Below are 14917 nucleotides of genomic sequence, written 5' to 3'. Positions count from 1 at the left end.
CCTGTTTTCTCTCCATTCTCCTTGATCCTTTTAGCCGTAAGGGCCACATCTAACTCCCTTTTGAATATATCTAACGAACTGGCCTCAACAACTTTCTGTGGTAGAGAATTCCACAGATTCACAATTCTCTGAGTGAAGAAGTTTCTCCTCATCTCGGTCCTAAATGGCTTACCCCTTATCCTTAGACTGTGACCCCTGGTTCTGGACTTCCCAACATCGGGAACATTCTTCCTGCATCTAACCTGTCCAATCCCGTCAGAATCTTATACGTTTCTCTGAGATCCACTCTCATTTTTCTAAATTCCAGTGAATATAAGCCTAGTCGATCCAGTTTTTCTTCATATGTCAATCCTGCCATCCCGGGAATCAGTCTGGTGAACCTTCGTTGCATTCCCTCAATAGCAAGAACGTCCTTCCTCATATTAGGAGCACAAAACTGTACACAATATTCTAGGTGAGGCCTCACCAAGGCCCTGTACAACTGTAGCAACACCTCCCTGCTCCTATACTCAAATCCACAACATGCCATTTGCCTTCTTCACCGCCTTCTACACCTGCATGCCAACCTTCAATGACTGATGTACCATGACACTCAGGTCTTGTTGCACCTCCCCTTTTCCGAATCTGCCGCCATTAAGATAATATTCTGCCTTCATATTTTTGCCACCAAAGTGGATAATCTCACATTTATCCACATAATACTGCATCTGCCATGCATTTACCTAACCTGTCCAAGTCACCCTGCAGCCTCTTAACGTCCTCCTCACCGCTCACGCCACCCAGCTTGGTGTCATCTGCAAACTTGGAGATGTTACACTCAATTCCTTCATCTAAATCACTGATGTATATTGTAAAGAGCTGGGGTCCCAGCACTGAACCCTGCAGCACCCCACTGGTCACTGCCTGCCATTCTGAAAAGGACCCGTTAATCCCGACTCTCTGCTTCCTGTCTGCCAACCAGTCCATACATTACCCCCAATACCATGTGCTCTAATTTTGCACACCAATCTCTTGTGTGGGACCTTGTCAAAAGCCTTTTGAAAGTCCTAATACACCACATCCACTGGTTCTCCCTTGTCCACTCCACTAGTTACATCCTCAAAAAATTCTAGAAGATTTGTCAAGCATGATTTCCCTTTCATAAATCCATGCTGACTTGGACCGATGCTGTCACTGCTTTCCAAATGCGCTGCTATTTCATCTTTAATAATTGATTCCAACATTTTCCCCACCACTGATGTCAGGCTAACCGGTCTATAATTCCCATTTTCTCTCTCCCTCCTTTTTTAAAAAGTGATGTTACATTAACTACCCTCCAGTCCATAGGAACTGATCCAGAGTCAATAGACTGTTGGAAAATGATCACCAATGCATCCACTATTTCTAGGGCCACTTCCTTAAGTACTCTGGGATGTAGACTATCAGGTCCTGGTGATTTAGTGGCCTTCAATCCCATCAATTTCCCTAACACAATTTCCTGACTAATAAAGATTTACTTCAGTTTCTCCTTCTCGCTAGACCCTCGGTCCGCTAGTGTTTCCGGAAGGTTATTTGTGTCTTCCTTCGTGAAGACAGAACCAAAGTATTTGTTCAATTGGTCTGCCATTTCTTTGTTCCCCATTATAAATTCACCTGATTCTGACTGCAAGGGGCCTACGTTTGTCTTCATTAATCTTTTTCTCTTCACATATCTATAGAAGCTTTTGCGGTCAGTTTTTATGTTCCCAGCAAGCTTCCTCTCATACTCTATTTTCCCCCTCCTAATTAAACCCTTTGTCCTCCTCCTGCTGAATTCTAAATTTCTCCCAGTCCTCAGGTTTGCTGCTTTTTCTGGCCAATTTATATGCCGCTTCCTTGGATTTAACACTATCCCAAATTTCCCTTGTTAGCCATGGTTGAGCCCCATTTTATTTTTACTCTATTGTACAATTATTGAAGTTCATCCATGTGATCTTTAAATGTTTGCCATTGCCTATCCACCGTCAACCCTTTAAGTATCATTCGCCAGTCTATTCTAGCCAATTCATGTCTCATACCATCGAAGTTACCTTTCGTTAAGTTCAGGATCCTAGTCTCTGAATTAACTGTGTCACTCTCCATCTTAATAAAGAATTCTACCATATTATGGCCACTCTTCCCCAAGGGGCCTCGCACAATAAAATTGCTAATTAGTCCTTTCTCATTACACATCACCCAGTCTAGGATGGCCAGCCCTGTCGTTGGATCCTCGGCATATTGGTCTAGAAAACCATCCCTAATGCACTCCAGGAAATACTCCTCCACCGTATTGCTATCAGTTTGGTTAGTCCACTCTATATGCAGATTAAAGTCGCCCATGATAACTGCTGTACCTTTATTGCACGCATCTCTAATTTCTTATTTGATGCTGACCCCAACCTCACTACTACTGTTTGATGGTCTGTACACAACTCCCATTAGCGTTCTCTGTCCTTTGGTATTCCGCAGTTCTACCCATACAGATTCCACATCATCCAAGCTAATGTCCTATCTTACTATTGCGTTAATTTCATCTTTAACCAGCAAAATTACCCTACCTCCTTTTTATTTCTGTCTATCTTTTCTGAATGTTGAACACCACGGATGTTGAGTTCCCAGCCTTGGTCACCTTGGAGCCATGTCTCCGTAATCTCAATTATATCATATTCGTTAACAGCTGCTTGCGCAGTTAATTCGTGCATCTTATTACAAATACTCCTCGCATTAAGGAACAGAGCCTTCAGGCTTGTCTTTTTAACACACTTTGTCCCTTTAGAAATTTGCTGTAATGTGGCCCTTTTTGATTTTTGCCTGGGTTTCTCTGCCCTCCATTTTTGCTTTTCTTCTTTCTATCTTTTGCTTCTGCCCCCATTTTACTTCCCTCTGTCTCCCTGCATAGGTTCCCATCCCCCTGCCATATTAGTATAACCCTTCCCCAACAGCACTAGCAAACACTCCCCCAGGACATTGGTTCCCAGGTGCAGACCTTCCGATTTGTACTGGTTCCATCTCCCCCAGAACCGGTTCCAATGTCCCAGGAATTTGAATCCCTTCCTTCTGCACCACTCCTCAAGCCACATATTCATCTGAGCTATCCTGCTATTTCTACTCTGACTAGCACGTGACACTGGCAGCAATCCTGGGATTATTAGCTTTTGAGGTCCTACTTTTTAATTTAACTCCTAGCTCCCTAATTTCAGCTTGTAGGAGCTCATCTCGTTTTTTTACCGATATTGTTGGTACCTATATGCACCACGGCACCTGGCTGTTCACCCTCCCCCTCCAAAATGTCCTGCAGCCGTTCAGAGACATCCTTGACCCTTGCACCAGGGAGGCAACATACCATCCTGGAGTCTCGATTGCGGCCGCAGAAACGCCTATCTATTCCCCTTACACTAGAATCCCCTATCAGTAAAGCGGTCCGACTCTTTTTCCTGCACTCCTGTGCAGTAGAGCCACCCATGGTGCCATGAACTTGGCTGCTGCTGCCCTCCCCTGATGAGTCATCCCCCCCAACAGCACCCAATGTGGAGTATCTGTTTTGGAGGGGGATGACCACAGGGGACCCCTGCACTACCTTCCTTCCACTGCTCTACCTGATGGTCACCCATTCCCTATCTGCCTGAGTAACCTTTACCTGCGGTGTGACCAACTCACTAAACGTGCTATTCATGATATCCTGAGCATCACGGATGCTCCAGAGTGAATCCACCCGCAGCTCCAGTGCCGCAATGCGGTCTGTCAGGAGCTGCAGCAGGATATACTTCCCACACATGTAGTCATCAGGGACACTGGAAGCGTCCCTGAGTTCCCACATAGCACAGGAGGAGCATGACACAGGTCTGGGCTCTCCTGCTATGACTTAACCCTTAAATTAACTTAATTTGGCAACAATGTCAAAGGTTATCTATTGATAAGGAAATAGTAAGAAAAAAAAAGATTAAATACTCACCAATCCACCAGCCAATCATTTACCTGCCTGGCTGTGACGACACCCTTCAATTTCTTTCTACTTCTTTGTTTTACCTTCAGCCCCTGCCCCTGCACCAGCTGGTCCCCGAACTGCCACTGGCTGGATATATTGGCCCCGAGGGGCTGGGGGCAGGCTGGATATATTGGCCCGGGGGGGGGCGGGGGGCAGGTGGATATATTGGCCCGGGGGGGCAGGGGGCACGCTGGATATATTGGCCCAGAGAGGCAGGGGGCAGGCTGGATATATTGGCCCCGAGGGAGCGGGGGTCAGGCTGGGTATATTGGCCCAGTGCCGGGGGGCAGGCTGGATATATTGGCCTGGGGAGGACGGGGGCCAGGCTGAATATATTGGCCCGGGGAGGGGTGGGTGCAGGCTGGATATATTGGCCTGGTGGGCGGGCACGCTGGATATACTGGCCCGGGGACAGGCTGGATATATTGGCCCGGGGAGGGATGGTGCAGGCTGGATATATTGACCCGGGGAGCGGAGGGGCAGGCCGAATATATTAGCCCGGGGGGGGGGGCAGCACAGATTCACCCTGATGAGATTGGGGCTAAAAGGGTTAAGTTACAAGGACAGGTTGCACAGACGAGTTCTGTATTCCCTTGAATATAGACAATCAAAGGGTGATCTAATTGAGATGTCTAAGATGATTAATGTAATTGATAGGGTGCTGGTGGTGGGGAGTTGTCCAGGAAAAGGCGGCTTAAATGTAGAATCAGGCCATTCAGTGTGATGTCAGTGTTGTGTCCTTAGATGCACTGGTAATGACTCCATGAGGCAGTGTGTTGTACTTGAACTATAGTGACCGTAGTCCTTTATTTGCTAACTCCAGAGTGGGGATCACACCTGGCGGCCTGCCTTTTATACTAGGCCAGGCACACCTGTACAGGTAACCTACGAGTCTCCCACTGCTGTGCCCTCTGGTGGCACACCTTGTGATAGTACCAACAGTGGCCATGTGGGATACATGACAATTAGGAAGCACTTCTTCACATAAAATCTGGAACTCTCTCCCCCAAAGAGCTGTTGAGGCTGGGTGCCAATCGGAAACTGAGGTTTTTGGGGGGAGGGCTAGTGATTCGGGGGACGGCAGAAGAGAGGATAAGGTTCCTACCTCTGATTTCTATCTGACTCATGTGGGAGCACGTACATCGGATTAGAACAATGAGCCTCACTTTGCTAAGCTTGTGATTGCTGCCTCTGATCACTTCAGCTCTGTATTGGGAGGGCGGGGAAGCTGATATCTGTGACTCAATGCCCTTCGGAGGAACATTCTCGAAGTCTGTTACAGCTCCTTTATTGCTGAATACCTAAAATACATAAGTCTCCTTTCCTTTCGGATGCTTTGTGTTAAATGCACTGCCCAGGCAGCTCCCAGCAGTACTACGACTGACCTTGCCTGGGTTAAGGAGAGGGGGAAAAGTCGGCCAGTTTTTCCTGCTCCACATTTCCAGTTGGGAGAGGTTTCTGTCTGGGCACTGGCCATTGGTGCCGTCGCTGTTCTGGTGCAGTGGGATGGGAGGCTGGGTTGCACTTTTGACAGCCGGGGGTACTTTTCCACATTCCTCTGAGGAAATGTGACTTCTCTGGTACAGTACCACGCTCTGGTACAGTACAGACGCACCAACATTAGCGCCCTCGACCAGGCCAACATCCCCAGCATCGAAGCACTGACCACACTCGATCAGCTCCGCTGGGCAGGCCACATTGTCCGCATGCCAGACACGAGACTCTCAAAGCAAACGCTCTACTCGGAGCTCCTTCATGGCAAACAAGCCAAAGATGGGCAGAGGAAACGATACAAGGACACCCTCAAAGCCTCCCTAATAAAGTGCAACATCCCCACTGACATCTGGGAGTCAATGGCCAAAGACCAGTCCACCCTAAGTGGAGGAAGAGCATCCGGGAGGGCGCTGAGCACCTCGAGTCTTGTCGCCGAGAGCATGCAGAGATCAAGCGCAGGCAGCGTGCGGAAAACTTGTCCCACCCACCCCTTCCCTCAACAACTATCTGTCCCACCTGTGACAGGGACTGTGTTTCTCATATTGGACTATTCAGCCACTTAAGGACTCATTTTAAGAGTGGAAGCAAGTCTTCCTCGATTCCAAGGGACTGCCTATGATGATGACCACGCTAATGGAACAATGAGAAACAAGAGGCTAGTGCGAGCTGCATGTTGGGTGCTTTCCTATGGTATTGGAAAGCAAATCAAATATCACTATCCAAGTCAGATATACAACAACAACTTGTATTTATATAGCGCCTTTAATGTAACAAAATGTCCCAAGGAGCTTCACAGGAGTACAGGTATTATGAACGAAAAAATTTGACACCGAGCCGCATAAGTAGAAAATTAGCGCAGGTGACCAAAAGCTTGCTCAAAGAGGTCGATTTTAAGAAGCGTCTTGAAAGAGGAAAAAGAAAAGAGAGGTGGAGAGGTTTAGGGAGGGAGTTCCACAACTTGGGGACCAGGCAACAGAAGGCACAGCCACCGATGGTGGAGTGATTATAATCAGGGATGCTCAAGAGGGCAGAATTAGAGGAGCGCAGACACCTTGGGGGGTAGTTGTGCGGCTAGAGGAGATTACAGAAATAGGGAGGGGCGAGGCCATGGAGGGATTTGAAAATAAGGAGAATTTTGAAATCGAGGTGTTGCTTAACCGGGAGCCAATGTAGGTCAGCGAGCACAAGGGTGATGGGTGGGTTGGTGAGAGTTAGGACATGGACAGCCAGGTTTTGGATCACCTCTAGTTTACGTGGGGTAGAATGTGGGAGGCCGGCCAGGACTGCGTTGGAATAGTCAAGTCTGGAGGTAACAAAGGCGTGGATGTGAGCTTCAGCAGTGGATGAGCTGAGGCAGGGGCGGAGATGGGCGATGTTACAGAGGGGGAAATAGGCAGTCTTGGTTATGCTGCGGATATGTTGTCGAAAGCTCATTTCAGGGTCAAGGTTACGATCAATGTGGTTCAGCCTCATAAGAGTTGGGGAGAGGGATGGAATCAGTGGCTAGGGAATGGAGCTTGTGGCGGGGACCGAAAACAATGGCTTCGGTCTTCCCAATATTCAATTGAAGAAAATTTCTGCTCATCCAGAACTGAATGTCGGACAAGCAGTCTGACAATTTAGAGACAGTGGAGGGTCGAAAGAAGTTGTAGTGAAGTAGAACTGGGTGTCATCAGTGTACATGTGGAAACTGACGCTATGTTTTTGGATGATGTCACCAAGGACACCATGTAGATGAGAAATAGGAGGGGGCCAAGAATAGAACCTTGGGGGGCACAAGAGGTAATGATGCAGGGGCGGGAAGAGAACCCGTTGCAGGTGATTCTCTGGCTACAGTTAGATAGATAAGAATGGAACCAGGCGAGTGCAGTCCCAACCAGCTGGACGACGGTGGAGAGGCGTTGGAGGAGGATGGAGTGGTCACCCGTGTCAAAGGCTGCAGACAGATGGAGAAGGACGAGGAGGGATAGTTTACCTTTGTCACAGTCACAAAGGATGTCAGGCGAGGAAACCGGATTGGATCGATTCAAACATGGAATTGCAGGGAAGATGGGCACGGATTTGGGAGGTGACAACACGTTCAAGGACTTTGGAGAGGAAAGAGAGGTTGGAGATGGGGCGGTAGTTTGCAAGGACGGAGGGATCGAGGGATTTTTAGAGGAGAGGGGTGATGACAGTAAATTTGAGGGAGAGGGGAACAGTACCTGAGGAAAGAGAACTGTTAACAATGTCAGTTAACTTGGGAGCCAGAAAAGGAAGTTGGGTGGGCAGCAGTTTGATGGGAATAGGATCAAGGAAGCAGGAAGTGGGTCTCATGGACAGGATGAGCTCAGAGAGGTCAAGAGAGGAGATCGGAGAGAAACTGGAGAAAGACGCGAGGTCAGGGCTGGGGCAGGGGGGAACCTCAGAGGAAGTTTGGCCCGGTGGGCTAGGGGAAGGAAGGGAACGCGCAGAGGCAGCTGATTGGATGGTCTCAATCTTTGAGACAAAGAAGTCCATGAGCTCCTCACACTTATTGTCAGAGGTCAGGGTGGGGACTGAGGAGAGGGGTTTAAAAAGATGGTTAGCAGTGGAGAATAGAAGCTGAGGTTTATCTTTACATTCCAGAATGATTCTGGAATAGTGAGCAATTTTGACAGACGAGAGCAGGATCCAATAATGCTCCATGTGGTCCAGCCAGATCTGGCTGAAGTTTCTAGTGTAACAACGTGGATATCTTGTAGGCTGCTTGTAAATTTCCTCTGAGGGCAGTGCTCGATGATGTGCTCCAGGGTCTGATTAGGAGTTCCACAGTCACATGATGGGGATGCTTTAATCTTCCAGCTATGGAGAAGGTGGCATCATTGACCAAGACCAGCCTGAGATATTTGATGGTTGTCCACTGTTGATCCTTCAAGTTGTACTGTAGGGCCCTCTATAAGGAATCCATTCCGAATGTCACAATTCTTCCAAGTATTTCGCCATCGGTCATCAAGGCTGAGGGGAGATTGCTGAAGGGCTTCGGCGACGATCCAAAATGGCCGCCTAGATTTGAGCCTGGTGGTAGGTTGTTCAAGTCGGGCTGGTGGTAGGGCTGGTGGTAGGTTGTTCAAGTCGGCCTGGATCAGCATGTCTTGGCTGGTGAAGCAGTTGTATTCTCTGGAGACTGCATATTCGCGGCATAGGTGTGGTGGTGCGATATTTGCAAGCACGGGCAGCTACGGTGTTGGTGTCGATAAAAGCATACCGTTGATAATTCTCATCGTAGAATTCAGCTGGACATCAACGGATTTGACATGCGGACTGGATAGCCATGCCAGAGAGCAGTACTCCGCTGTAGAATACACTAGGGCGACTGCTGCCGTACGGAGGGTTTGAGCGTCTACTCCCCATGTGGATCCAGTGAGTTTGTGGATCATGTTAACCCTACTCTTTTCTTAGTTTCTTCCCAAGGTTCTGGAGATGTTGTCGATATGACCGGGTGCGATCGAGCGTGACTCCTAAACAGGAAGGTTTTTTTGGCATGGTTTACCTCTGTGCCGCAAAAGGAGACTTTTAAAGCTCGGTTTGCTTGATGGGTGTTGAGGTGGAATGTTGAGGTGCCGGTCTTTTGTGGATTTGGCCCGAATCGCCATCGGTGGAAGTAGACCTCTGTCCTCTGTAAATCACTGGTCAAGGTCTCCTCGGTGATGGACAGATTCGTGTTCTGCATGGCCAAGGCAATATCATCAGCGTATATGAACTTGCGGGACTCTGTTTTGGGCAGATCACTGATGTAAACGTTGAATAATATGGGTGCCCAAACAGAACTCTGTGGGAGTCCGTTGTTCAATATCCTATATCTGTTCTTCTGGGTGCCAATGTACACACTGAAGCGTGGGTTGCTAAGCATGGAGTTCAGACGATGGATCGTTGTTCTGCAGGGTAAAATGGTGGAGAGCTTGAAAAACAGTCCATGCTTCTATACTGTGTCATACGCCGCTGACTGTCCATGAGTGCTGCGGGCGGACTTGAGCTGGTGCTGGAAGCCTGCTTCGATGTGCGTTGTTACAGCTACCACTTGGTTGCAGCAGTTACGGCCGCTCCGGAAGCCCGCTTGCTCCTTAGGGAGGGTTGGACCGATGATGGGGGCTGTTCTGAGGAGTAGTAGCCTCTCCAGCACTTTCTAACAAGTGCAAAGTGTTATGTATGTAAAGTTTACCAATGTGCAAGACTTGCCACCAGGGGGCGCACCTGTGGGAGACCCAAGGGTCACCTGCACAGCCTGGGCAGTCTGGGTTTAAAAGGCAGTCTATCATGCTGCTTCCTCACTCTGGAGTTACATTGAACAGACCAACGTCACAACAGTTTGAGCATACGATATACAGTCTTGTGGAGTTATTCTGAACATAACACAAAGTAAGGAGATCAGGTGGTAGCTGGAGGCCTCATTAATCTTGTCTTTCTTCTCTCTCAGTCCTAGTTATAGCAGAGGGCCAAGTAAAAGTTCATTCATCCGTCCTCTTCGGCATAGTATTCGACATCACTCATCACTTGGTCAAAAATGGTTTCTGAAGCTCACTGATGGAGGATCCCATTTGGACAGCGAGGCACTGCTTTATATCTCCCACCAGCTTGCCTGCTGTAATAACACATTATTGTACTATTGATGCCTTTTGTGATTAAATTAAAACCGTGATTATCTGCACCAACATGTTGTCTCATTCGGCGCATGCGCGCCGTGGCCCCGTCCCCTTCGCGCACGCCGCCCGGTCCTGTCGCGCATGCGTGGTACGATTTACACGGAAGCCGGATGTGCGGCACGTGGAGCTAGAGCTGCTCCCAGGGGACTTTGGGTTCCTGCCAGAACTTGTGCCCACAGAATGGCTGTGATTATCGACACACACATTTCACCCATCTTCTGACAGAGGGGAAATCGGAGGGAGGGGAGATGGGGGGGGGGGGGGGGGGGGAGGAAAGAAGAGTGCGGGGGGGGGGGGTGCGGGGGAAAGAGGAGGAAAGAAGAGAGTGCGGGGGGGGGGGTGGGGGGAGAACAGAATATAAGAAATAGGAGCAGGAGTTGGCCATTTGGCCCCTCGAGCCTACTCCACCATTCAATAAGATCATGGCTGATCTGATCTTGGCCTCAACCTTCTTCTCAATCTTCTTCGCTGCCATGCTCCACCTCAAACTCAACAAGCTCCCCGCTGGAGTGGAACTAAACTAGAGAACCAGTGGGAACCCGTTCAACCTACGCTGCCTCCAGGCCAGATCCAAGACTGTCCTAACCTCTGTCGTCGAACTACAGTATGCATCTGCGCACATTCAGAGACTGAACTCCAAGTCATAGTCAACATATTCACTGAGGCATACGAAAGCATAGGCCTTGCACTAAACATCCGTAAGACAAAGGTCCTCCACCGGTCTGTCCCCATCACACAGCACTACCCCCCCCAGTCATCAATATCCACGGCGGGCCCTGGACAACATGGACCACTTTCCATACCTTGGGAGCCTATTATCAACAAGGGCAGACATCGACGATGAGATTCAACACCGCCTCCAGAGTGCCAGCGCAGCCTTCAGCCACCAGAGGAAAAGAGTGTTTGAAGACCAGGCCCTCAAATCTGCCACCAAGCTCATGGTCTACAGGGCTGTAGTGATACCCGCCCTCCTGTATGGCTCAGAGACATGGACCATATACAGTAGACACCTCAAATTGCTGGAGAAATATCACCAACGATGTCTCCGCAAGATCCTGCAAATCCCCTGGGAGGACAGACGCACCAACGTTAGCGTCCTCGACCAGGCCAACATCCCCAGCATCGAAGCACTAACCACACTCGACCAGCTCTGCTGGGTGGGCCACATTGTTCGTATGCCTGACACAAGACTCCCAAAGCAAGCGCTCTACTTGGAACTCCTACACGGCAAGCGAGCCCAAGGTGGGCCGAGGAAACGTTTCAAGGATACCCTCAAAGCCTCCTTGATAAAATGCAACATCCCCACCGACATCTGGGAGTCCCTGGCCAAAGACTGCCCTAAGTGTGGAGGAAGTGCATCCAGGAGGGTGCTGAGCACCTCGAGTCTCATCGCCGAGCGCAGGCAGCGGAAGGAGCGTGCGGCAAACCAATCCCACCCACCCGTTTCTTCAACCACTGTCTGTCCCACCTGACCTATCAAGAAAGACTGGATCAACTGGGCTTGTATTCACTGGAGTTCAGAAGAATGAGAGGGGACCTCATAGAAACGTTTAAAATTCTGACGGGGTTAGACAGGTTAGATGCAGGAAGAATGTTCCCAATGTTGGGGAAGTCAAGAACCATGGGACACAGTCTAAGGATAAGGGGTAAGCCATTTAGGACCGAGATGAGGAGGAATTTCTTCACCCAGAGTGGTGAACCTGTGGAATTCTCTACCACAGAAAGTTGTTGAGGCCAATTCACTAAATATATTCAAAAAGGAGTTAGATGAAGTCCTTACTACTAGGGGAATCAAGGGTATGGTGAGAAAGCAGGAATGGGGTACTGAAGTTACATGTTCAGCCATGAACTCATTGAATGGCGGTGCAGGCTAGAAGGGCCGAATGGCCTACTCCTGCACCTATTTTCTATGTTTCTATGTTTCTAATTCCCATATTGGACTGTTCAGTCACCGAAGAACTCATTTTTAGAGTAGAAGCAAGTCTTCCTCGATTTTGAGGGATCGCCTAAGTTAAATTTATTCAATGACCCAGCAATTTATACAGACAACGTGCGAGGCAACCAGCAGTATATTAGATTGTGTTAAAACCATTATGTTAATAGGAAAAATATATTTTGTAGATCTGATCTCTACAACATAGAAACATGGAAAATAGGTGCAGGAGTAGGCCATTCGGCTCTTCGAGCCTGCACCACCATTCAATATGATCATGGCTGATCATGCAACTTTAGTACCCCATTCCTGCTTTCTCTCCATACCCTTTGATCCCTATAGCTGTAAGGGCCACATCTAACTCCCTTTTGAATATATCTAACGAACTGGCCTCAACAACTTTCTGTGGTAGAGAATTCCACAGGTTCACAATCCTCTGAGTGAAGAAGTTTCTCCTCATCTCGGTCCTAAATGGCTTACCCCTTATCCTTAGACTGTGACCCATGATTCTGGACTTCCCCAACATCAGAAACATTCTTCTATGAGATCCCCTCTCATTCTTCTAATTTCCAGTGAAGATAAGCCTAGTCGATCCAGTCTTTCTTCATATGCCAGTCCTGCCATCCCGGGAACCAGTCTAGTGAACCTTCGCTGCACTCCCTCAATAGCAAGAATGTCCTTCCTCAGATTAGGAGACCAAAACTGTACACAATATTCAAGGTGTGACCTCACCAAGGCCCTGTACAACTGCAGTAAGACCTCCCTGCTCCTATACTCAAATCCTCTTGCTATGAAGGCCAGCATGCCATTTGCCTTCTTCACTGCCTGCTGTACCTGCAAGCCAACTTTCAATGACTGATATACCATGACACCCAGGTCTCATTGCACCTCCCCTTTTCCTAATCTGTCACCATTCAGATAATATTCTGCCTTCCTGTTTTTGCACCAAAATGGATAACCTCACATTTATCTACATTATACTGCATCTGCCATGCACTTGCCCACTCACCTAACCTGTCCAAGTCACCCTGCAGCCTCCTAGCATCCTCCTCACAGCTCACACTGCCACCCAGCTTAGTGTCATCTGCAAACTTGGAGATATTATATTCAATTCCTTTGTCTAAATCATTAATGTATATTGTAAATAGCTGGGGTCCCAGGACTGAACCTTGTGGTACCCCATTAGTCACTGCCTGTCATTCTGAAAAGGACCCGTTTATTCCTACTCTTTGCTTCCTGTCTGCCAACCAGTTATCTATCCATGTCAATACATTACCCCCAATACCACGTGCTTTAATTTTACACACTAATCTCTTGTGTGGGACCTTGTCAAAAGCCTTTTGAAAGTCCAAATACACTACATCCACTGGTTCTCCCTTGTCCACTCTACTAGTTACATCCTCAAAAAATTCAAAATGATTTGACAAGCATGATTTCCCTTTCATAAAACCATGCTGACTTGAATCGATCCTGTCACTGCTTTCCAAATGCGCTGCTATTACATTTTTAATAATTGATTCAAACATTTTCCCCACTACCGATGTCAGGCTAACCGGTCTATAATTCTGTTTTCTCTCTCCCTCCTTTTTTAAAAAGTGGGGTTACATTAGCTACCCTCCAATCCATAGGAACGGATCCAGAGTCTATAGAATGTTGGAAAATGATCACCAATGCATCCACTATTTCTAGGGCCACTTCCTTAAATATTTTGGAATGCAGACTATCAGGCCCTGGGGATTTATCGGCCTTCAATCCCATCAATTTCCCTAATCCAATTTCCTGACTAATAAGGATTTCCTTCAGTTCCTCCTTCTCGCTAGACCTTGGTCCCCTAGTATTTCCGGAAGATTATTTGTGTCTTCCTTAGTGAATCCAGAACCAACGTATTTGTTTAATTGGTCTGCCATTTCTTTGTTCCCCATTATAAATTCACCTGATTCTGACTGCAAGGGACCTACATTTGTCTTCACTAATCTTTTTCTCTTCACATATCTATTGAAGCTTTGGCAGTCAGTTTTTATGTTCCCTGCAAGCTTACTCTCATACTCTATTTTCCCCCTCCAAATTAAACCCTTTGTCCTCCTCTGCTGAATTCTAAATTTCTCCCAGTCCTCAGGTTTGCTGCTTTTTCTGGCCAATTTATATGCCTCTTCCTTGGATTTAACACTATTCCTAATTTCCCTTGTTGCCATGGTTGAGCCACCTTCCCCGTTTTATTTTTACGCCAGACAGGGATGTACAATTGTTGAAGTTCATCCATGTGATCCTTAAATGTCTGCCATTGCCTATCCACCGTCAACCCTTTAAGTATCAGTCGCCAGTCTATCCTAGCCAATTCATGTCTCATACCATCGAAGTTACCTTTCTTTAAGTTCAGCACCCTAGTCTCTGAATTAACCGTGTCACTTTCCATCTTAATGAAGAATTCTACCATATTATGGTCACTCTTCCCCAAGGGGCCTCGCACAACAAGATTGCTAATTAATCCTCTCTCATTACACAACACCCAGGCTGGGATGGCCAGCTCTCTAGTTAGTTCCTCGACATATTGGTCAAGAAAACCCTCCCTTATACACTCCAGGAAATCCTCCTCCACTGTATTGCTACCAATTTGATAAGCTATAGATAGATTAAAGTCACCCATGATAACTGCCGGACCTTTGTTGCACACATCCCTAATTTCCTGTTTGATGCTATCCCCAATTTACTGTTTGATGCCATCCCCAACCTCACTACTACTGTTTGATGGTGTGTACACAACTCCCACAAGCTTTTTCTGCCCTTTGGTGTTCCGCAGTTCTACCCATACAGATTCCACATCATCCAAGCTAATGTCCTTCCTTACTA

General features: G+C 47.8%; 2 protein-coding genes across 3 annotated transcripts in view; both read left to right on the top strand.

Annotated features, from left to right (window-relative positions):
• The window catches only part of LOC139232695 (profilin-1-like), a 762729-nt gene extending 752587 nt beyond the window's left edge, over nt 1–10142 (top strand). Inside the window, exons 3-4 of one of the 2 annotated variants that reach the window (XM_070863173.1) lie at nt 8724–8857; nt 9912–10142. In XM_070863173.1, the coding sequence (XP_070719274.1) occupies nt 8724–8833 (110 nt within the window). In that variant the 3' untranslated portion in view covers nt 8834–8857; nt 9912–10142. The remainder of the gene's footprint in view (nt 1–8723; nt 8858–9911) is intronic. The other variant, XM_070863174.1, reaches the window with a different exon arrangement.
• The window catches only part of LOC139232694 (uncharacterized), a 103535-nt gene that overhangs the window by 21189 nt on the left and 67429 nt on the right, over nt 1–14917 (top strand). The window lies entirely within an intron of this gene.

The sequence above is a fragment of the Pristiophorus japonicus genome, chromosome 20, assembly GCF_044704955.1.
Source record: "Pristiophorus japonicus isolate sPriJap1 chromosome 20, sPriJap1.hap1, whole genome shotgun sequence".
NCBI classification, from domain to species: Eukaryota; Metazoa; Chordata; class Chondrichthyes; family Pristiophoridae; genus Pristiophorus; species Pristiophorus japonicus.
Note: the sequence above shows the minus strand (reverse complement) of the source record. Positions and strands in the feature narration are given on the sequence as shown.